Source organism: Leopardus geoffroyi, chromosome B3, assembly GCF_018350155.1.
Source record: "Leopardus geoffroyi isolate Oge1 chromosome B3, O.geoffroyi_Oge1_pat1.0, whole genome shotgun sequence".
NCBI classification, from domain to species: Eukaryota; Metazoa; Chordata; class Mammalia; order Carnivora; family Felidae; genus Leopardus; species Leopardus geoffroyi.
In genome coordinates, this window is record NC_059337.1 from 46150529 (window position 1) to 46174057 (window position 23529).

General features: G+C 37.3%; 1 protein-coding gene across 2 annotated transcripts in view; it reads left to right on the plus strand.

Annotated features, from left to right (window-relative positions):
- ADAM10 (ADAM metallopeptidase domain 10) overlaps positions 1 to 23529 on the plus strand; it is a 141474-nt gene that overhangs the window by 12209 nt on the left and 105736 nt on the right. For both annotated transcript variants that reach the window (XM_045449599.1, XM_045449600.1), the window contains exon 2: positions 21770 to 21920. In XM_045449599.1, coding sequence (XP_045305555.1) covers positions 21770 to 21920 — 151 coding nt within the window. The remainder of the gene's footprint in view (positions 1 to 21769; positions 21921 to 23529) is intronic.

The window sequence follows — 23529 nt, forward strand, 5'->3', positions numbered from 1 at the left end:
ACTAGTTGCACCACTGCTTTTTGGATTGATACAAACCAACATCTTCTCACTTTAATCACTGTAAACCCTGTTAACTGTTCTCCCTGTTCTCTTGTTCTCCCAATCTGTTTTCAACATAGTAGTCTGGAATCCTGTTCATAAGGTACTTCTTTAGTCAGAGACCATCTACTGGCAAATTGTATACTTTAAAATGTATAGAATTATGAGTTTTGTGTTACATGAATTGCACCTCAAAAAAAGCAAAAGCAAGCTAAAAAAAAAAAAAAAAACCGATTCACTGGCCCACTATTTTAAGTAAAAGTCAGAGTCCTTATAAGTGGCTTATAAGGCCCTATGTGACGTACATTGTATGCTTTTCTCCCCCACAGTACCTCTACAGTTCTTCCCTTGTTTGATTCCACTCCAGCTACACAGAGCTCTTTAAAAAGTGCCAGTCTTGCTTTTGTCTCTGGGACTTTGCCTTTGCTGGTCCTTTTTACATGAAACACTTCCCTTTTAGATTGCGGTTTTATCTACCATCTTTGTTTTTTATTTTTAAAATTAAAATTATTTTACAAATAATGGTGAAATACAAATAACATAAAACTTAACATCATGACCATTTTGTGCAGTTCAGTAGTGGTAAGTATAGTAATTTCCCCTTATCCATGGTTTTAGTTTCCATGGTTTCAGTTACGCAAGGTCAACCCCAGTCCAGAAGTAGATGGTACTCCCAACTTAGTGTCAGAAGGTCAGTATTAGCCCAACTCTTATGTCACAGTGCCTTTGTCATTCACTTCATCTATCGCTAAGACATTTTATTGTCTCGTATCATCACATATAGAAGGGTGAGTACTGTACATTAAGATACTTTTTTTTTTTTTTCAACGTTTATTTATTTTTGGGACAGAGAGAGACAGAACATGAACGGGGGGGGGGGTGGGGGGCAGAGAGAGAGGGAGACACAGAATCGGAAACAGGCTCCAGGCTCTGAGCCATCAGCCCAGAGCCTGACGCGGGGCTCGAACTCACGGACCGCGAGATCGTGACCTGGCTGAAGTCGGACGCTTAACCGACTGCGCCACCCAGGCGCCCTACATTAAGATACTTTTGAGAGTGAGACCACATTCACATAACTTAAAAAATTTTTTTTAATGTTTATTTATTTTTGAGAGAGACAGAGACAGAGCATGAGCAGGGGAGGGGCAGAGAGAGAGGGAGACACAGAATCCGAAGCAGGCTCCAGGCTCTGAACTGTCAGCACAGAACCCGATGTGGGGCTCAAACCCACAAACCGCATGATCATGACCAAAGCCAAAGTTGGACACTTAACCAACTGAACCACCCAGATGCCCCACATTCACATAACTTTTATTACAGCATTCTAATTATTCGATTTTATTATTAGTTGCTAACCTCTTGTGGTGCCTAATTTATAAGTTAAACTTTATCAGAGGTATGTATGTATAGGAAAACTCGTATGTTGAGGGTTGGTGCCTCCCCTGGGGGTCTTGGAATGTATCCCTTGCAGATACAAGGAAGGGAATGACTACTGTACACATATTGTTGTGCTTGGCCCTCTTAAAAGGGTCTGTGCTCACGTGTTAGTGAGGTCTTCCGATTACTTCAAGACTAACCCTTTTCTTGGCATTCTATTTGCTTACCCTGTGATTACACTCTTATAACCATCTAAAGTTACTTACTTGCTTATTGTATTGTCTGTCTTCCTTCTCTGGAATAAAGCTTCATGGGGTCAGTAACTGTTTTGTCCACTGCTGCTGTATTCCCAGCATCTGAAACAATGTCTAGCATATTAGTAAGTGCCCATTACATATGTGTCAAGTGAACAGATGATCGTTGAACTGAATAATTTTAGTTTTTGTTAATTATATAAGAATCCTAAGTTTCTAAGTATGTCTGGGAAAAAAGCCTTGAACGCTTCTAATTAGTCTTTTTATGTAAATTTACTTTAGAGTGGAATGAAACTACCATTTTTGTTAGTGTATTGGTCTTGTTCATTGAGTATTTTTTTTTTTTAATTTTTTTTTCAACGTTTATTTATTTTTGGGACAGAGAGAGACAGAGCATGAACGGGGGAGGGGCAGAGAGAGAGGGAGACACAGAATCGGAAACAGGCTTCAGGCTCTGAGCCATCAGCCCAGAGCCCGACGCGGGGCTCGAACTCACGGACCGCGAGATCGTGACCTGGCTGAAGTCGGATGCTTAACCGATTGCGCCACCCAGGCGCCCCCATTGAGTATTTTTATATGCTAATTAAACTAGGTAAGTTTAATGAGTTAGAATTTTCTCTATAAAAACTAAGTTGCTTTTTTTTTTCAACTATTCCATCTATTTTTTAAAATGTTATATATATTTTTAAGTTTACTTATTAATTTAAGTAATCTCTACACTCAACATGGGGCTTGAACTCATGAGCCCGAGATTAAGAGTCACATGTTCTTCTGAGCGAGCCAGCCAGGCACTCCTAAAAGATGTTATTTTTAAAGTATTTAGCAGTTGTCATTCACTGCAGAAATTAGATTCCAAGGGGAAATGTAGAATGTCTTCATGGTTATCTGATTATACTCAAAACTTGTAGACTTCATTGTTAACTTTTTAACTTTATGTTAAGATGAAAGTTTTTAAAAAATTATTTATTTTTTTATTTTTGAGAGAGGAAGAGAGAGAGAGAGAGAGTGAGTCGAGGAGGGGCTGAGAGAGAGGGAGAGAGCAAGAATCTCACGCAGAGGCTGCACTGTCATCTGTCTGCTCAGAGCTGGACTCGGGCTCAACCCCGTGAATCGTGAGATGATGAACCGAGACGAGAGCAAGAGTTGGACGCTTAACTGACTGAGAAACCCAGGCGTCCCAATATGAAACTTTTAAAAACTCATTTTCATTTTGGGGTAAATTTAGAATTGGAATGTTAGAGCTAGAGGGAAGTTTTGTAGTCTTAGGTGGGTCACTTAACCTCTCTGTGCCTCATTTTAAGATTAATTATACTTGTTCTGTGCAGTTGTACAAGAGTTAAATTAGATAGTAATTTAGACATAATTTCCTAAATTTTTACCTATTATGTACTGTACACTCTCCTAAGCCCTTTCTGTATATTAATTCATTTAATCCATATAACAACACTTTAGGTACAGACTATTTCACCTGCTTTACAGATGGGGAAATTGAGGCACAGAGATGTTAAGTAACTTGTGCAAGATCCCTCAGCTAAATAAGTGGCAAAGCTGGGATCCTAACTCATGAAATTTAGTTCTACTTATAAGTAAAGATAATGCTTGCTAAACTGTTAGAACATCAAGTAGGATATGTTGACCTGCCATGGTAATTGAAAAACTTAGTTGCAGTAGGAATATGAGAGTTATAATTGTCCATAAAGTCATGCAAAATGGTGATAAAAAATCTGCATAGGTAATTGCAGAGACAAGTACCTGAAATGCAGTTGTGGCATCAATAGAAAATTAAAAAAAAAAATTACATGGTGGGGTGCCTGGGTGGCATAGTAGGTTGATTTCTGCTCAGGTCACGATCCCAGGGTCGTGGGATTGAGCCCTGCATCAGGCTCTGCACTGAGTGTGGAGCCTGCTTAAGATTCTCTCTCTTACTGCTTCTGCCTCTCTCCCTTGCTTGTGCGCGCGCTCTCTCTCTCTCTCTCTCTCTCTCTCTCTCTCTGAAAAAGAAGGTGGGGCACCTGGGTGCCTCTGTACGTTGAGGGTCCGACCCTTGATCTCTGCTCAGATTATAATCTCACAGTCTGTGAGATTGAGCCCGTGTTGGGCTCCACACTCAGTGTGGAGCCTGCTTGGGATTCTATTTCTCCCTCTCTCTGTCCCTCCCTGACTCTGTGTGTGTGCGTGTGTGTGTGTGTGTGTGTGTGTGCGTGCGTGTGTGCATGCACTCTCTCTTTCTCTCTCTCTTGCTCTCAGAATAATCTTAAAAGAAATTACCTGGTGAATAGACCTATAATTTTATTTTATTTTTTTATTAAAAAAAATTTTTTTTTTTTAATGTTTATTTATTTTTGACAGAGAGAGACAGAGCATGAACAGGGGAGGGTCAGAGAGAGAGGGAGACACAGAATCTGAAACAGGTTCTGGGCTCCGAGCTGTCAGCGCAGAGCCCGACGCGGGGCTCGAACCCACGGACCTCGAGATCATGACCTGGGCCGAAGTCGGACGCTCAACCGACTGAGCCACCCAGGTGCCCCAATTTTATTTTTAACACATTGCATTTTGCAAATGCCAGGCATGTTAGAAATTCTGATACTTCTTGAATAAGTATCACAAGACCATGTATTTTCTGGTTGATTTATACCTTATCAGCAAGGACTAGGCTCCTTTCTTTATAAATACAAATGAAAATGGAAATTTCCATTAAACATTGAATGGATTCATTAATTCTTTCTTTTTTTTTTTTTAACGTTTATTTATTTTTGAGACAGAGAGAGACACAGCATGAACGGGGGAGGGGCAGAGAGAGAGGGAGACACAGAATCGGAAGCAGGCCCCAGGCTCTGAGCCATCAGCCCAGAGCCCGACGTGGGGCTCGAACTCGCGGACCGCGAGATCGTGACCTGAGCCGAAGTCGGACGCTCAACCGACTGAGCCACCCAGGCGCCCCTGGATTCATTAATTCTTAAAGCAAATATTTATTGAGCACTTATTTTCTGTCTCACTTTGTTCTAGACACTAAGGGTATATAATGGAGGGATATATGTCAATAAGAAACAATATGAAGAAAACTAAAGTAGCTTTTTAGAATAAGGGTGACTGGGATACATGGTTTTAGATAGGGTGACCAAAGAAAGCTTCGGCAGAGATTCAGTAGATACCTGAATAAAATATGGTGCCCAACCCTGCTTTGGGAAAAGATGTTCTAGGCAGGGGGATGATAAGGAGACTAATGAGGCACACAGCATAAGGGGAGAGTGGTGAGACAGTTACGGGGGTAGAGTAGGGGAATGCAGTCCCTTATAAGGCTCGTGGTTAGCCTTGTAAGCCATGCATGGTTAGGACTGAGCAGTTGGGAGAAACATTTGGAAGTTTTTGAGCAGAGGACAGACATGATATGGCTTTACTTGAACAATATCACTTGGTATGCTGTGTGAAAAATAAACTGTATAGTGGGGACAAGAGGCGAGTTACGGTTTTTGATTGCCTAGAAATTTTTGAACCTTGTTATGTTTGGCACTGATTTTCAGTCTCATGAGTTCTGTTTTCCTAATTCAAATTCCCAGCCTTCTTCATTTGCAGCTAGGACACAGGCATGCAAACTTGTCTTCTGAACTAGGCTCCTCTAATTAGAAGGCTCATTGGAGACCTGGATTCTGAATTGAGCAGACCTGTTTGCTCGCTAAAGTTTTGCCAATAGTGTACATCTTCCAAACTTCTTTTTTTTTAAGACTTTATTTTTTTTTAAGTTATCTTTATACCCAGAGTGGGGCTCAAACTTACAACTCTGAGATCAAGAGTTGCATGTTGTACCAACTGAGCCAACCAAGTGCAGATTTTCTCCTAGTTTTATTGTTGTGTCTCTGGTAGAAAAGTGGTGTTGGAGAGGCGGGGCAATGTTGGTGTTTTTCATGTGATATTTTTGGGATCATTGTATATATTGCTGGCTTCTAGGATACCTAGATAGTCTTGAAGAGGATAAAGATGGAGAGGGTTCCAGTATTATTGTCAAGTAATAGACTATTACTTCAAGTAAGAGAATATTGTATGGGAAGTATGGGAATTGAATAAGATCATAATAGAGAATGCTTTGGTATTTATGGAAAAATTTGTAGGTTCTAGGTCAAGTTTCTTAGGTAGGATTTGCAGTTTGGTTTGCAAAGAACACAAAATTTTGGATTCCTCTTTGTGTCTGGTATTATTTTGCCTGATTCATGATTTCTCTTGGTTCAAGCTTGAAACTACAGAAGCAATGGTATTGTTAGTACTAAGGCATGTATATTTATGTATTGATGTAACCTGGGAGAATCTAGCAAGTAACAAGGGTCAGGAATAGAGTACTGTTGACTCTTGAGCAACATGAGTTTGAATGGCACAGGTTTACTTATGGGCATATTTTATTTGATAAATACAATACAGTACTGTAGATGTATTTTTTGTTCCTTATGATTTTTTTCAGTAACCTTTTCTGTAGTATACTTTATTGTAAGAATACAGTATATAACACATATACAAAACTAACTGTTTATGTTATTGATAAAGCTTCTGGTTAACAGTAGGTTGTTAGTCAAGTTTTTGGGAATTGAAAGTTACATGTGTATTTTCAACGTGTGTGTGTGTGTGTGTGTGTGTGTGTGTGTGTGTGTGTGTGTGTTGGTGTCCCTGACCCCCACATCATTCAGTGGTCGCCTGTACTTGACAGATTGGAGTAGACAAATAAGCAGCTTAGGAGAAGGGAATCAGGATGATACGCCGTAAGGGGAGAGCAGATACAAAGGTGAGTAGGTCAGAGGCCAAGCTCTGTTCAGATGGAGTTGAGGAGATAGGTGAATCTTTGACTGCATCAGTGAGATTTGGTGATAGAACCACATTCTGCCCTTAATTTATGAGCTTTTGACTATTTGCTAAAGTATAGGAACATATCTCAGTTGAGTAGGTCCAGGTACTCTATGTGGGAACAAGCAATTTTGTGGTATCTGACTGAGATAAGTAATGCAGGATTGGAGATTGGCATGGGCTCCTGTAGAGTAAACTGGGCCAATTTCATTCACTAGCTGCGGAAATCAAGGGTGTACATATATATTTTCTGGGTGTTTAAAAGTTATGTTCTTATTTGGTGGTATTTTATTACATGTTTTTCCACATCTTAGAGGTAGATGTCAGTTTAGGTTTTGAAAGGTCCCTGCCATGTGCTGTAATTTGATACTTTTCTTCTCTCTTTTTTTTTTTAAGATTTTATTTTTAGGTAATCTCTGCACCCAGTGTGGGGCTCCAACCCACAACCCTGAGATCAAGAGTTGCATGCTCTACCAGCTGAGCCAGCGAGGCACCCCTCTTTCTTCAGTATTATTATTATTTTTTTAATGTTTACTTACTTTTGAGAGAGAGGGAGAGAAAATGCTAGCAAGTGCGGGGAGGGGCAGAGAGAGAGGGAGACACAGAATCCGAAGCAGGCTCCAGGCTCTGAGGTCTCACCACAGAGCCTGATGCAGGGCTTGAACTCATGAACTGTGAGATCATGACTGGTCCGAAATTCGAGGCTTGTGAACTGCAAGATCATGACCTGGGCTGAAGTCACACGCTCAACCGACTGAGCCACCCAGGCGCCCCTCTCTTCAGTTTTTATAGTCCCATCAGAAATGTGAATGGTGGCTTGCCTTGTTTATGATGAGGGTAATGGAATTATTGTAGAAAATTATGAAGTCCTTGAAACCCACATTATCTTCTTGGCACTGCCTCCTGTTTGCTGTGTGACTCTGGTCTTATTACATATCTCTCAAATCTCAGTTTTCTTTGAAGTGGGCTAATAGTTCTTACTTTTAGGTCTTTTGGGCGGGTTAAATGAAAAATAATGTAGAACACTACAGGGCCTGGCAGATTGTAAGTGCTCAATAAGTTTTAGTTATTAGATCTGATTTTAAACGTTATTTAATTAAATACTTAAGTTTATCTAGTCAAGTTATTTTTTGTATGTGGTGAGCTATCAGTGCACATTTAAATCAATTAGAATACATTTAAAAAATAAAATAGGCATATGCAGTTTTCGATTTTTAACTTTTCTGTTTAAAGATGTGAAATGTGAAGCTTTTTAAAAAAACAAATGTCTTTTAGCCACACTTTGCGTGTGAATTTTAAAATACTAGATTTCTAAAATAGGAATGGGAAGAAACAACCTTAGCTTCTTCGTTTATGAACATATTATATGATAAAAACTGAAGATACTGTTGTTAAAACCAGGAGCAAAGTAAAAATGCTCTCACTGTCATTCGGCATGGTTTGGTAGTTCTAGTTAGTGTAGTTAAAAAAAGTGTGGTTTAAAAAAAGATAGAATTATAAAGAGAGGAATAAAAGATTTAAATAAGAAAAGCAGAATCAACAAAGTGCCAGCTAAAAGAAGAGAGGGACAAAATAATATTCTTAGACTTTTGCATGCCCAGGGGCTCATGAATCCCCTACCCTACAGAGGTACATGGATCTCTTATTAGAATTCCTCTTGTAGAGAGGAAAAAAAAGAGGGTTTATAATGAGTCAGTACTAATGAAACTAAGTGCTAAAGTGACTTTGTACAGATTTGATTCCTGTTTTGTAATACTCTGCCTATTCAACTCTGCTGCTATAGTATGAAAGCTGTGAGAGAAAATACATAAAAGAATGAGCATATAACTGTATTGCAGAAACAAATGGTTGGCTGGAATTGGCTTTTGAGTTAATTTGCTTACATCTGTTTTGTATTATTTGGGAACTTTTTCTGATCAGTATATTACCTGTGACATCAGGGCAAGGCATTTCTTGCTTAAATGATAGCACCTGTGGTAAACTAGCCCTATTAATATACTATTAAACACTTAGATTGAAGCAAGCATGTAGAAAAAGAAATATGCAGCAGCTGGTAGAAGTCGAGGGAATTTGTGTGTATACAGAAAAGTTGCCCAGCTTCTGAAACTTGAAAATGTGTACAGATCACTGGGAATCACGTAGGGCTGGGTAGAGCCTGAGTTGCTTGGGAAATTCCAAAGGGGAGCCCAAGATTTTGCATTGCTAACAATTCCCCAGGAGACACCTATGCAGTCAGTCCCTGAAACACAATTTGAATAGTAAGATTCTGTGTGTGTGTCAAGACTCAACATCTACAAACACAAATTTCCAGTCTCTCTGGTAATAGTTAATGAATGGCCTTATTTGAACACGTGGTGAGTAGTAGGCTCCCAGATTTTCTTTTAGCTTTTTAGCTTAAGTGTTGAGTTTGGAACTTCAGTACTGCTAAGAAGTTCTTGAAAATGGTGTATGTTCTTACTTCTTAACTGATATTTTCCCTTGATGTTTGGTTTCCCCCAGTGTTCTTTTGGTACCTGTGATCACTGGTTGTCATTTAATCTTTTTGTTTCCCCCATTTTTTACTACTTATGTCTTATGAACAAAAATGTAGTTAATTATGAATAATGAGTCATTGAAGGTTGCTTAGTAGTTTCTTGGAGGCGAGTAGAATGTTGATTTCATTAATTTTCCTTAAAGATGACAAGTTGTAATATTTGAGTTGTCTTTGTTTTTGATTCTGGACTAAAAAAAAATTTTTTTTTTAATGTTTTATTTTTGGGAGAGCACAAGCAGGGGAAGGGCAATGTGAGAGGAGGGGCAGAGGATCCAAAGCAGGCTCTGCACTGACAGTAGCAAGTCCGATGTGGGTCTCAAACTCAGGAACTGCAAGATCACAACCTGAGCTGAAGTCGGACGCTCAACCAACTGAACCACCCAGATGCCCCTGGATTTTTTTTTTTTTTTTTTTGGAAAATTTTATGACTTAGGGAAAGATAAAAGAAAGACCAAATACCCATATACCTACCAGTTTGATTAAACATTTTTCTTAAAAAAATTTTAAGTAGCTTTATTGAGGTTTAATTTCCATACAATAAAATTCAACAGTTAATTTTGAGAAATGTACATAGCTGTATAACCACTTCCATAACATAGAACATTTACATCAGCCTATAAAATTCCCTTGAGCTCTTTGCAGTCAATTCAGAATACTTAAAAAAAATTTTTTTTTAATCTTTATTTATTTTTGAAAGAGAAAGAGAGACAGAGCATGAGTGGAGGAGGAATAGAGAGAAGGAAACACAGAATCCAAAGCAGGATCCAGTCTCCAAGCTGTCAGCACAGAGCCTGACGTGGGGCTCGAACTCACGAACCGTGAGATCATGACCAGAGCTGAAGTTGGGCGCTTAACTGACTGAGCCACCCAGGCACCCCCAGAATACTTTCTGATATCCCTTTTGATTTCTTCTTTGACCAATGGGCTAATTAAATGTGTGTTAAGTTTCTAATATTTTGGGTTTTTGCCACACATCTGTTACTGATTTACTTGCAGTATAGTCAGAAAACATACTGTATGAGTTCAGCCTTTAAAAATTTATGGAAACATGGTTTATAGCCCAGAATTAAGGTCTGTCTTGGTGAATATTCCATGTGTCCTTGAAAATAATGTATTGTTGTTTGGTGGAATGTTTTGTGAATGTTGATTGGATCAAATTGTTTGATAGTGGTCAAGTTTTTTGTATTTTTATTTTCTTGTCTACTAGTTCAGTGTGGACTGTTAATGATTTCCAACTATAATTATAATTAATAATTACAACTTCTTTCAGTTCTGCCAACTTTTTCTTCATGTGCTTTGAAGCTCTGTTATGTGATACACATTTAAGATAGTTATGTCCTTTTGATGAATTGGGAAATATCTTTCTTTACTCATAAGTTTTTTGTTTTGAAGTTTACTTTGATAATACCATAGCCATTTCAGCTTTCTTTGTATTGTTTGGATGATATAACTTTTCCCATCCTTTTTACTTTAACTCATCTTTATTTTTGTGGTGAAATGTCTTTGTACAGCCTGTAGTTATATTTTCTTTTTTTGTAAAAATAAGAAAATGACTGTCTCATGTTTACTTATTGGTTTAGATCATTTACATTTAATGTATTTATTGATACGGTTGAGTTTAAAACTACTATTATAATATTTGTTTTCTGTTTTCTTTCTTTTTTAATTAAATATGCTCCACACTCAGCAATGGAGCCCAATGTGTGGCTTGAACTCACGACCCTGTGAGATCAAGAGTCAAATGTTTAACTGACTGAACCATCCAGGCACCCCATACTATTTGTTTTCTGTTAGTTTTTTACCCCCTTCTTTTCCTGCAGTTTTTTGGGACTAATTTATTTTATTTTTTTATTATTTTAAAAAAAAAATTTTTTTTTTCAACATTTATTTATTTTTGGGACAGAGAGAGACAGAGCATGAACGGGGGAGGGGCAGAGAGAGAGGGAGACACAGAATCGGAAACAGGCTCCAGGCTCTGAGCCATCAGCCCAGAGCCCGACGCGGGCTCGAACTCACGGACCGCGAGATTGTGACCTGGCTGAAGTCGGACGCTTAACCGACTGCGCCACCCAGACGCCCCGGGACTAATTTATTTTAAAAAGATTCCATTTATCTTTGTTGGCTTATGTGTTAAGCCTGTTAGCTATTTTTTTTTAGAAGTTATTCCTAAGGTGTGCAATGTATATCAATAACTTATCATTATATACCTTTACATAATACATGCTTCCATTTCTCTTCTCCATTGGGCTATTATCTATTTTAATTCTATATCATAAATGCCACAGCACATTGTGGGTTTTTTTTTAATAGTCATTTAACTTTTTTTTTTATGTGACAATCTTTAATTCATCATTATGACCTACACACATGGTTAACAATATGTAGTAATGACGCATCATATTGTGTTCTATGTTTTTCAGTTAATATTCAAAGACACTTTCTAGTTGAATCGAATCATCATAATTACTATTGCTGCATGAAAAATAGGACCTGACCAACATAATGGAGTTTTTAGCAACAATTTTGCTTCATATGCAGTTCCATATTAGTCATTTAGCTTTTAAAGAGATTAAAAAAGGAGAAAATAATTATTTTTATTTTCTCGTATATTCATTATTTCTGGCACTATTCTTTGTGTCAGTACAGATTTACATCTGGTATCATTCCTTCTGCCTGAAAAACTTCCTTTAACATTTCTTGTAATGCAGGTATACTAGTGATAATTTGGCAGGTTTGATGTCTGAAAAAGTGGTCATGTCACTTCACCTTCATTTGTGAGAGATATTTTCACTGGATATAGAATCTTAGGTTGAGAAGTTTTTTGTTCTTATAGTACTATAAACATGTTGCTGCATTATTTTCTGACTTACGTAGAATTATGCTGTCATTTATACTTTTGTTCCTCTGTATATAATGTCTTTTTTTCTAGCTCCTTTGGGTTTTTTTATCCCTAGTTTTCAGCCATTTGCTTATGATTTGCCTCTGTGTGGTTTTCTTTTATATTTAATTCTGCTTAAGATTTGTTGAGTTTCTTGGTTCTGTAGATTTTTAGTTAAATCTTTTACCTTTTCAACCCCCCCTTCATGTTTGTTTCCTTGTATGCTTTTTACATATAGAACATATTTATAATAGCTGTTTTAACCTCTTTGTATGCTAATTCCATCATCTCTGTAATTTCTGTCTCTATTGTCTGATTTTTTCCCAGTTATGCAGAAAAATATATTTATATTTTCCTGATTTTTTTTTTTACATGCATGGTAGTTTTTGAAATCATTCTGATTTTTCCTTTTTTTTTGTGACTTAGATTTTGTCTCTCCTTTAGATACTGTCTGATTTTTTTGGTGTGTAGTTCAACTATTTGGAATCAGTTTAATCCTTTGAAATATTGCCTTTAATCTTTGCTAGGGTAAGGTCCATAACACCTTTAGTGTATGGGTAATTTTACCCCATGAATAAGGTGATGTTTTTTGAGGGCTATACCTATGCTCCATATATTGCAGGTCTTTTTTCCCTGGATAGTGGAAATATGAACACTTCTCAGCCCTTTACTGGCTTTGAAGATTGTTCTTACTTCTTTTGTGTGTGGTTCATTTTTCTGGGCTGGCATAGTTTATTCTCTCACGTGTTCAGATTAGTACTCAACCAGACACTTAAAGGGACAAGGTCTCAGAGCTCTCTCTGTTCAACTTTCCCTTGACCCTCTAACCCACAGATTCTGAACGCCCGGCCTCACTGAACTCAGTTATTTGGCCCCTCAGTTGAGTGAGAACACCAGGCTGTTTGTGTTCTTCCACCCCACACATTGGCCTGGACACTGCTTGTAGTTAGTAAGTTGGGCCAGTTGTAGATCTCATCTCATTTTGCTTATCTTGTTATGTGTTTTGTTTAGTTTTCTAATTGTTTACGGTGGGGGTAGGTTAAATTCAGTCCCTTTTTCTCCATTTAGCCAGAAGTGGAAACTGGTTTAATAATTTGAGTTCTTTTCCTTTTTTCCTGCGTAGACTACAGTGAAAATTATGCATGTCACTTTACCCCTAAGTACTTTAAAATATATCTCCAAAAATTCAAAATATTCTACTATATAACCACAATGTTGTTGTACTGAAGAGAATTAACAAGATCTTCTAAATATTATCCAGGACGGATTCTAGTTTGTCCAGGATTGTTTCCAAATGTTTTTTGTTTACTTCTTAATTGGATTACTTACTATTTTGCACTTTTTTTTGTTTTGTTTCTTTCATTGTTTTTGCTCTAGTATATTTGGACAATGTGATATTTATGGTTGTGTGGCTTTTCTCTGTCCTGTTGTTCTTTTTGCTGTGATATAATGTGGATAACTTGTCTCTGAGCCGTAGTTAGAAGGGCTGATTATTTGTGTTTTACCCGCTTTTCTCCAGTCATGGGGTCATGATTATATACAACCTCTTTGAGAATTCCAAGGCTCTGTTCTCTTTTGGAATTAAAAAAAAAAGTGAATTGTATGACTTCTGAGTGTTAGAGACAGACAGCATCAGGAATCCTAGGAGTCATTGCTAGGAAGTGTCAAAATGCAAATCCAGTTCTGTATTATGCTTTTCCACTTTCTCATTAGAATATTGTTTCCTTGGCTGCCTGTTTGAGAGATTATGCCATTAGATTATTCTCAGTGTTGTATTAGTGCACTGGGTCTCTTGAATACAAACAACAAAAAAATCCTCTGTTTGGTAGCCTTTTCTAATTTCAGTGCTGTAAATATCACCCTCCCCCCCCCCATGGCTAATTTCAAGCTACCAACATAATGTCATTGGTTACAGATTTGGGAAGAGATCAGGTGCTTACGAGCCTGTATTAGGTCACTTCAGCACACACTGGTTATATTCTTTTCTTACTTGGTTTCAGTTCTTGAGGAATTTGTTTTTAACTTTTTTTTGAGAGAGTGAGTAGTGAGTAGGGGAGTGGCTGAGGGAGAGGGAGAGAGAATTTGTTTTTAATGTTTATTTACTTTTGAGAGACATTGAGAGCAGGAGCAGGGGAGGTACAGAGAGGGAGGGAGACAGAGGATCCAAAGCAGGCTCTATGCTGACAGCAGAAAGCCCGGATGTGGGGCTTGAACAAACTCACGGCACTGTGAGATCATGACCTGAGCAGAAGTCTGACACTTAACCAATTGAGCTATCCAGGTGCCCTGAGGGAGAGAGAATCTCAAGCAGGCTCTACACCCAGTGCGGAGCCATCCATCTCAGGACTGAGAGATCATGACATGAGCTGAAATTGAGAGTCAGACACTTAACCAACTGAGGCACCCAGGTGCCCCAAGAAATTTTTTTTTTTTTTTAATATGGGAGGGTGTGCTGTTTTTTATAAGTTTTTTCTCCCCAACAGATCCCCCTTTGTTTTATTAACTATTGGGGGGAGATAAATTACATAATACCGTTTCAATACATTATCTTCAGTGTTTTTTTTTTTTTTTATTTCTTTTTTTTATTACTGGGATCGTATCATAAATACTGGTGTTTAGGCATAGCTAACCCAAAAACATGGGTCTTGTGTAGAAGATGATAAGAAGATGGACTTGGTAACCATGTGTTCCTGGATAGCATTTTTTTAAATAATGTTTTTATTTATTTTTGAGAGAGAGAGAGAGAGAGAGCATGAGCAGGGGAGGAGGGGCAGAGAGAGAGGGAGACACAGACTCTGAAGCAGCCTCCAGACTCTGAAGCAGCCTCCAGACTCTGAGCTGTCAGCTCAGAGCCCAATGCAGGGCCTAAACCCATGAACTGTGAGATTATGTCCTGAGCTAAAGTCAGACGCTCAACCTACTGAGCCACCCAGGCGCCCTTCCTGGGTAGCAATTTTTAATTTGACCCATTAAAATCTGTGAATTGTGTTTTATCTCCGTTATAAAGATCCAGAAAAATCATTAGTCAGATCCTTTGCCAATGAAAGTAAACATTATCTTGCCTTAGAAAATTCCTTTGTGTGTGGGACAGAGAAAAGATGACTGTTTAATAACTCAGGAGTGTTCCATCCATGCAAATAATTGAGCTTTTATCACATGTCACTGAAATAGCCATGGTTATTGTTTTAAGTTATCAGAAATGGCAGAACACTTTATCTGAACTGTGACTTAAAAAGTTGACTTTTTTGGTGCTGAAAAAGGAGTGGAAGCAGTAACTTTGCAAAGCCAAGTTTGTGCTGTGGCTATTCAGTCCACTTAAATACAATTCAGTAATCCAGTGGAAATCCTACATTTGATTTTCAAAATGAAAGAAACCACCCAAAAGTTCTCATACTACAACTTTCTCATTCTTGATTTCTTCTTGATATTTTCTCTTGTGTGGGGTATTTTTTTTAAACCTAAGTATAATCTTAAAATTTTTTTTTAAAGGATATGGTAAATGTTTAATATAATATTTGATTCCATTATTTAGTCTTGATTTTTAAACATTTCATACTAGTAGGCTTTATCATCTCTTATACCCTGGCTTCACTGTGTTTTCTTTGTTAGTTGCAAAGATAGTTTTGGATTCTAGTTTTGGATTCCATTCTTGTCATTTCTCTTGAGAACAGTGCATTCAATAGTACAGTGAAGTGATTCAATAATAGTTTAAATTAAGTGATCCTTTAATGCCAGCCTTTGTGCTAAGCAGTTTACATGCATTTAGGGTAGCCCTTATCTCTATTTTACAGATAAAAAACCTAAGATTTTTAAAAAGTTAAAAAATTACCCAGCTCATGCAGTCATTGCTAGGAAGTGTCAGGATGCAAATCCAGTTCTGTGTTTATTCCTCAGTATGGCCTCAATTAGTGTATGTAGGTCTCAAAGGCAAGTGTGGGAGGAGGAAGTAGAGGAAGAGATGGAGGAGATGATGGTGATGATGATGATGAAGAACAAGAAGAAAAAGAAGGAGGAGGAGGAGGAGAATTATTTACTGTGCCTAGTGTATTGTAGGCACTTTCCTAATTGCCACCCATGGCTTAAATCATAATCCAAACAGCCTTGAGAGAGAGGTATTCTACTTCTTTCCAGTTAAAAAAAAAAAAAAAAAACATTCTTTTTTAACATTTATTTATTTTTGAGAGAGCATGAGCAGGTGACAGGCAGAGAGAGAGGGAGGCACAGAATCCGAAGCAGGCTCCAGGCTCTGAGCTGTCAACACAGAGCCGGACGTGGGGGTCGAACTCACAAACTGCAAGATCATTAACTGAGCCAAGTCGGATGCTTAACCGACTGAGTCACCCAGGCACACCTACTTCTCTCTGGTTTTAAGGATGGGGCACTGAAGCTGAGTCTTGCATTTGCTCAGGGAAACAAGCTAATAAATAAAGGTAATGGGATTTAAACCGAATAGTTTTTTTATTCTAGTAAAAAAAATGCTTGCCATAAAATTTACTACCTTAACCATTTCTAAGTATACAGTTCAGTAGTATTAAATATATTTACCTTGTTTTGCAACCATTCTCCAGCATTTAAACCCAGATCATTTGACATAAGAATTTGTGTCCTTAACTGTACAATGACCAGTCACAGACTTGTACAGAAAATTCAGTGATGGACACTTAGGCTTCATGCAGTACATTAGAGAAACCATTATAGTTTCTTTTTGAAAACATACTTGGTGTTTTGTTTTATAAAAGAGGGCAGTTTTCTTTAGGAAGACATTATGGTTTGTTAAGGATTCACTCATGGTGAAGATGGAGAAACCAGGACCAGATTTATCCCCCTGCCTGGAAAAATCTAAGGAAACCAAGGAGAAAAAAAAAAAAAAAAAGCAGAGAAACAACAGTTTTTAAGACTGGTCACCAGATGGTAAATGACAGTGATCCCTGAGAGAGGGGAAATAAATGAGTCAAGACGTATGGTTGTTCCAACTTTCTATCTTGAGAAAATTTCCATCTGCAGTGATATGAGAGGAAACCTAGGTGGAGGCCAGCTAACTCTCTGAGTTGAGAAAGATGAAACTGAGACTCAAGCAGGACCAAAGTAACTAGAATTCACAGACAGAATATCAGAGTGAAGAGCACTGCATAGAGAGAGAATCCCTGAGATTTGCGAAGGGTTCTCCTAGTGTTTGGCAGAGTATTGATCAGTGCATACATGTGAAGAAACTGTCTGAGTCCAGGGAAAGAAACAGTGCCTTGTGTTCACATAAGACAGGAAATAGTGCCTGTTCTCACTGGCCAGACTGGGAAAACTCTTAATTTGTGGAGCAATGGGGTAGACTACTCAGAAAAGTCTTCCTTCACTAGTTGGGAATAATTAGCCCTACAGTGAGCACTGCTCCAGAACCACCTAACAAATTAAAAATGCAAGACCCAAAAGGATCAAACTGTTTCCAAGTAACTGCACTTTCTCTTACAACAAAGCCTGAGAATATCTATAAAAATACAAAAATTGCTTACCACCCAATAAAGTGAAATTTGTAATGTCTGGGATCCATTTAGTGAAAGATTATAAGGCATACATTGAAGCAAGAAAACAATAATCCATAGTGAGAAGAATAAGCAACCAATTGGAACCAACCTGGAAGTGACACAGGTGTTAGAATTAACAGACAAGAGCATTAAAAGAGTTATTACTGTATTTCATGTAAGTAGAGACATAGAAAATATTAAACACAAATCTAACTTATAGAGATGAAAAGTATACTGTTTTCAGTAGGAAGTACACTGGATGACATTAACAGCAGATTAGACATTGCAGAATATTAGTGAACTAGAAGACATAGTAGTAGAAACAGTTCAAAATAAAAAGAGATAAAAGAATTTTTAATGAATATGAAAAACCACTAGTGGACTGTGGGAAGGGTTTGAATGACCTGATATACTTGTAATTGGAATCCTTCTGGAGAAGGATGGAGAGAGTTCAACAACAACACAACAACAACAAAACTGGAAGAAATAATGGTTGAAAAAGTGTCCAGCCACAGATCCAAGAAGTTCACTGTTACAAAGCTCAAGAAATATGGAGAAACCAAAGCACATGGTAATCAAATTATTCAAAGCCAGTGGTAAAGAGGAAAATCTTAAAAACAAACTAGGGAGGGTAAAGACACATTATATTCAGAGGCGAAGATGAGGATGACAGATTTCTTGTCAGAAGGCATACAATTGAAAAGATGGTGGAGCAACATCTTAAAAGTATTTAAAGAAAAATACATGAACCTGTCAGCCTATAATTCTATGCTTCATGGAAATATCTTTCAAAAATGAAGACAAAATAAAGACTTCAGACATACAAAAGCTGGAAGAGTTTTTCACCAGCAGAATAAATATTAGAGGGAGTCATCCAGAAGGAAAATGATACTAGATGGAAATATGGATTCACATAAAGGAATAAAGAACCCTGAAAATGATGATTAAAGGAGATTTTTTTTCTTGTTATTTAAACCTCCTTAAAAGATAATTATTTCAGGACACCTGAATGGCACAGTCATTTAAGCATCTGACTTTGGCTCAGGTCATGATCTCATGGTTGATGGGTTTGAGCTCCCTGTTGGACTCTGTGCTGATAGCTTGGAGCCTGGAGCCTGCTTCATATTTTGTGTCTTCCTCTTTCTCTCCCCTTCCCCTGCTAGCATTCTGTCTCTCACTGTTTCCAAAAATTTAATAAAATAATTATTTCAACCCAAACAACAACAATATATTGTGGGGTTTATAATATATATATAAGTAAAATATACAATGGCAGTAACCTAAAGGCCAGAAGGAGAGAAATGGAAGTATATTAATGTTAGGTTCTTACACCTGACATGTTATAATATCACTTGAAGGTAGGCAGGGATAAGTTAATGAGGTGTACTATAAACCTTAAAGCAACTACTGAAATAGCCAAAGAGTTTTGCTAATAAGCCAATGAAGAGATAATAATGAAATCATAAAAAATAGTACAAAAGAAAGAAAAAGGAACAAAGTGCAGATGAGTCAAATAGAAATAACATTGATAGACTTAAATCTACCCATATTAGTAACTTTTATTTTTAAAAAATTTAATGTTTTTATTTATATTTGAGAGAGAGGTACAGAGTACGAGTGGGAAAGGGGCAGAGAGGGAGGCACAGAATCAGAAGCAGGCTTCTGTTTCTGAGCTGTCAGCACAGAGCCTGACATGGGCCTTGAACTCAACAATGGTGAGATCATGACCTGAGCTGAAGTCAGTGCTTAACCAGTTGAGCCACCCAGGGGGCCCATTAGTAACTACTTTAAATGTAAATGATCTAGACATCCTAATTAAAAGGCAGAGATTATCAGATTGGATAAAAAGCAAGACCCAAGGGGCGCCTGGCTGGCTCAGTTGGTAGAACATGTAACTCTTGGTTTCAGGGTTGTGAGTTCAAGCCCTATGTTGGGCATAGAGATCGCTTAAAGAAAAAAAAAGTAAGACCCAATTATATGCTGCTTATGACAACTTCACTTTAAATATCAAGTTACAGATAGGTTAAAAATAAAGGATGGAAAAAGATACACTATGCTAGTCCAAAAAAAAAAAAAGTGGTCATTTTAATATCAAAGTGGATTTTAGGACATAGACTATTGCAAAGAATAAAGAAGATCATTTGTTTTAGTTTTTTTTTTAATTTTTAATGTATATTTGTTTTTGAGAGAGACAGACAGAGCATGAGCAGGGACAGGGGCAGAGAGAGAGGGAGACTCAGAATTTGAAACAGACTCCAGGCTCTGAGCTGTCAGCATAGAGCCGGATGCAGGGCTCAAACTCACAAACCGTGAGATATGATCTGAGCCGAAGTCGGACGCTTAACCGACTGAGCCACCCAGGTGCCCTGAAGATCATTTGTTAATGATAAAGGATGAATTGATCCAAAAGGCATGATAATCATGAACATTTATGCATGTAATGACAGAGCTTCAAAAATCAACAAAGCAAACAGTTGCAGGGGAAAAACAGAAGATCACAATCATAGACAGATTTCAGTACCCCTCTCTTGATAATAGAACAGGTAGGTAGAAAAATCAGTAAGGATATAAAAGACTTGAACAATCCCATCAACCAGTTTGACCTGGTTGAAATTTATAGAATACTCAAGAAGAGCAGAGATTGACATTTCTGGAACACTTACCATTAACAGCAGAATACACATTCTTTTCAAGTGCACATGAAATATTGTAAATATCATATTCTGGGTCATAAAATAGCTGTGTATTTAAAAGTATTGATATACAAAGCATGTTTTCTGGCTGTAGTGGGGTAAATTAGAAGTCAATAGCAAAAAGATAATTGAGAAAATCCTTAGTGTTCGAAAATAAGTAACAGACTTATAGTACATGGATCAAAATGGAAATTAGAAAGTATACTGAATAGAATAAAATGGTAACAGCATAACAGAATCTGTGGGATGCTGCTAAAGCTGTATTAAGGGTACATTTATAGTACTAAACATCTGGATTAGAGAAGAAGCAAAGTCTTAAATCAGTGGCATTACCTTATGCAACAAAAAAGAAGAGTAGTTAAACTCTAAGCATTAAATAAATAATGAAGACCAAAGGGAAAATCAATAAATAGAAAACAAAGATAATTAGGGAAAATCAAAGGAAATAAAAGTTTTTTTTTTTTTAATATAAATAAAATCAATAAATCTCTAGCTATCCTGATCAGGAATGAAAGAGACAAGATATAGATTACCAATATCAGGAATGAGAGAGGTAATATCACTACAGATTCAAAAAGATGTAAAAACATAAGGGAATTTTGGACAATTTTATTTCCATAACTTAAACATCTTAGGTGAAATGGACAAATTCTTGCAAAACTCATTTAAGAAGTAGATAATGTGAATAGCTCTTTATATATGAAATTGAAATTATAGTTAATAACCTTTTCACAAAGAGAAGTCTAGGCCAGGATGGCTTTCCTGCTGAATTCTGCCAAACATTTAAGGAGGTACAAATACCAGTGCTATATGAATGTGTCCACAAAGTTGAAAAAGAGGTAATATTTTCCAACTCCTCTTTTACTCTGATATCAAAACTTGGCAAAGACAGTACAAAAAATAGAAAACTTCAGACCAGTGTCTCTCATGAACACAGATAACAAAGATTCTAAACAAAGTTATATTAGCAAGTCAAATCCCACAATATTGTAAAACATAGTACATTGTAACCAAGTGGGGTTTATTTCAGTAATGCAGGTTGGTTTAATATTAGAAAATCAGTCAATTTGGGGGGCACCTGAGTGGCTCATTCCACTAAGGGTCTGACTTCGGTTCAGGTCATGCTCTCACGGTTCTTGAGTTCGAGCCCTGCATTGGACTCTGTGCTGAGAGCTCAGAGCCTGGAACCTGCTTCAGATTCTGTGTCTCCCTCTTTCTCTGCCCCTCCCCCACTCACACTCTATCCTCAAAAATAAATAAACATTAAAAAAAATTAAAAAAAAATCAGTCAACTTTGTCACGTTAATAAGCTAAAAAAATCCATGGAATCAACTTACTAGGTGTAGAAAGAGCAGGTGACAGGTCAGCATCTGTCCCTGATAGTTTTTATCTACAAAGTATTAATAAAAAACTTAACCTAACCTGATAAAAGACATCAAAGACAAACTTGTGGCTAACTTTCAAACTTTTGTGTATGGTTGAAATTCCCATTACAATAAATTTTTAGAAAAATGTATGTGAAAATAAAGTACTAATATTAGTGAGACAGTTGTTTCATACATATTTATAGATATTTGAATAATCATGGAATCGTATTAGGACTAGAATGGACCTTCATTATGATACTAATTCAAACTGTTTATTTTTTATAGGTCAATATGGAAATCCTTTAAATAAATACATTAGACATTATGAAGGATTATCTTATGATGTGGATTTATTACACCAAAAACACCAGCGTGCCAAAAGAGCAATTTCACACGAGGACCAGTTTTTACGTCTAAATTTCCATGCCCATGGAAGGTGAGTAAACTTATTGCTGTGTCTGAAGTTTTCTTATATTTAGTCTGGTTAGAAGAAGAAATTTATATCATTAATTTTCCTACTCTAATGGAAAGGTCCTCATTCTAGTCTAGAATTTGGTATATATGCTAAAAAAAATGTTTTCTTTTAAAATGGATTGCCCTTTTTATATTAAGGCAACAGTCAAATTTAAATGTTTTTAAATTTTGAAGCCAATCTTCTGTTGTATATTTAGTAGAGGATATATCTTTATTTATTTATTTATTTTTTTAACGTTTATTTATTTTTGAGACAGAGAGAGACAGAGCATGAACGGGGAGGGTCAGAGAGAGGGAGACACAGAATCCGAAACAGGCTCCAGGCTCTGAGCTGTCAGCACAGAGCCCGACGCGGGGCTTGAACTCACGGACCGCGAGATCATGACCTGAGCCGAAGTTGGCTGCTTAACCGACTGAGCCACCCAGGCGCCCCAATAGAGGATATATCTTTAAAGAAGAGTCTTGATTTCCCACTACTTTTTATGTATTTTATGGGTCAGTAGATCTGTCTTCTGGTGCCAACAGTGAAGGTAGCTGGTTTTATGTCATTGATACATTTAATTTCTCATTAACTCAATTTTATTAACTCTAAAACGACAGTTTGTAGACAGATCACCTACTGTACTGCTCATTTCTCAGACAGAGTTGTTAAGGGATAAAGAACAGGGAGCCAGGGGAGAAAGGCGGAAATCACATTTGTTTAGTGCCTGGGGTGTCCCAGGTGCATATATGGTTTATATGCATTTTATTTTTTAATCTTCTCAAAACCCAAAGTAAATATCTATTTATATCTGAGGAAACTAAGGCTGAGAGAAGTTAAATTATTTCTTTAAAGTTACACAGCATAGGGGCGCCTGAGTGGCTCAGTCAGTTAAGTGTCGCATCAGCTCAGGTCATGATCTCGCTGTTCGTGAGTTCGAGCCCCATGTTGGGCTCTGTGCTGACAGCTCAGAGCCTGGAGCCTGCTTCAGATTTTGTGTCTCCCTCTCTATCTACCTCTCCCCCACTCACAGTCTGTCTCTCTCTGTCTCTCAAAAATGAATGAACGTTAAAAAAAAAAAAAATTTAAAGTTACACAGCATAGATTTGAGCCAGATCTGACTGACTCAGACCTTGTACTTTTTTCTTTCTGTTGTTTAGGGGTACATAGATACAAAATCTTGGAGTATTCTCTATTAGACTTTGTCTTGCTTGCTGTAATTGGTAAATCTATTCCTTTCGTGTTTTTCCTATTGATACAACCCTGATTTATTGTTCACCTCCTAATAGGTTTCCCAGCTTCCTTTCCATTTATCATTAAAGCTATCCTATGGACTGCTACAAGATGACTGTTCCTTAAATGCTTACTTTTTCATGTCAGCTTATTTTTCTAAAGTCCTCAGTTAATGATTGTAAGCCACATTTCTTAACTTGGCTTTCACGATTCTCTGTAAGTTAATTCTAGTCTGTTTTTGTAAACTTTGTTCCGTTTCCCAGTATAAGTGTCTTTTTCACCCAGGATGATCATCTGGTTGCTCAGTATACCATGAGCAGTTTGTTTTCTGAGTCATTTATCTTAAATCTTGATCATC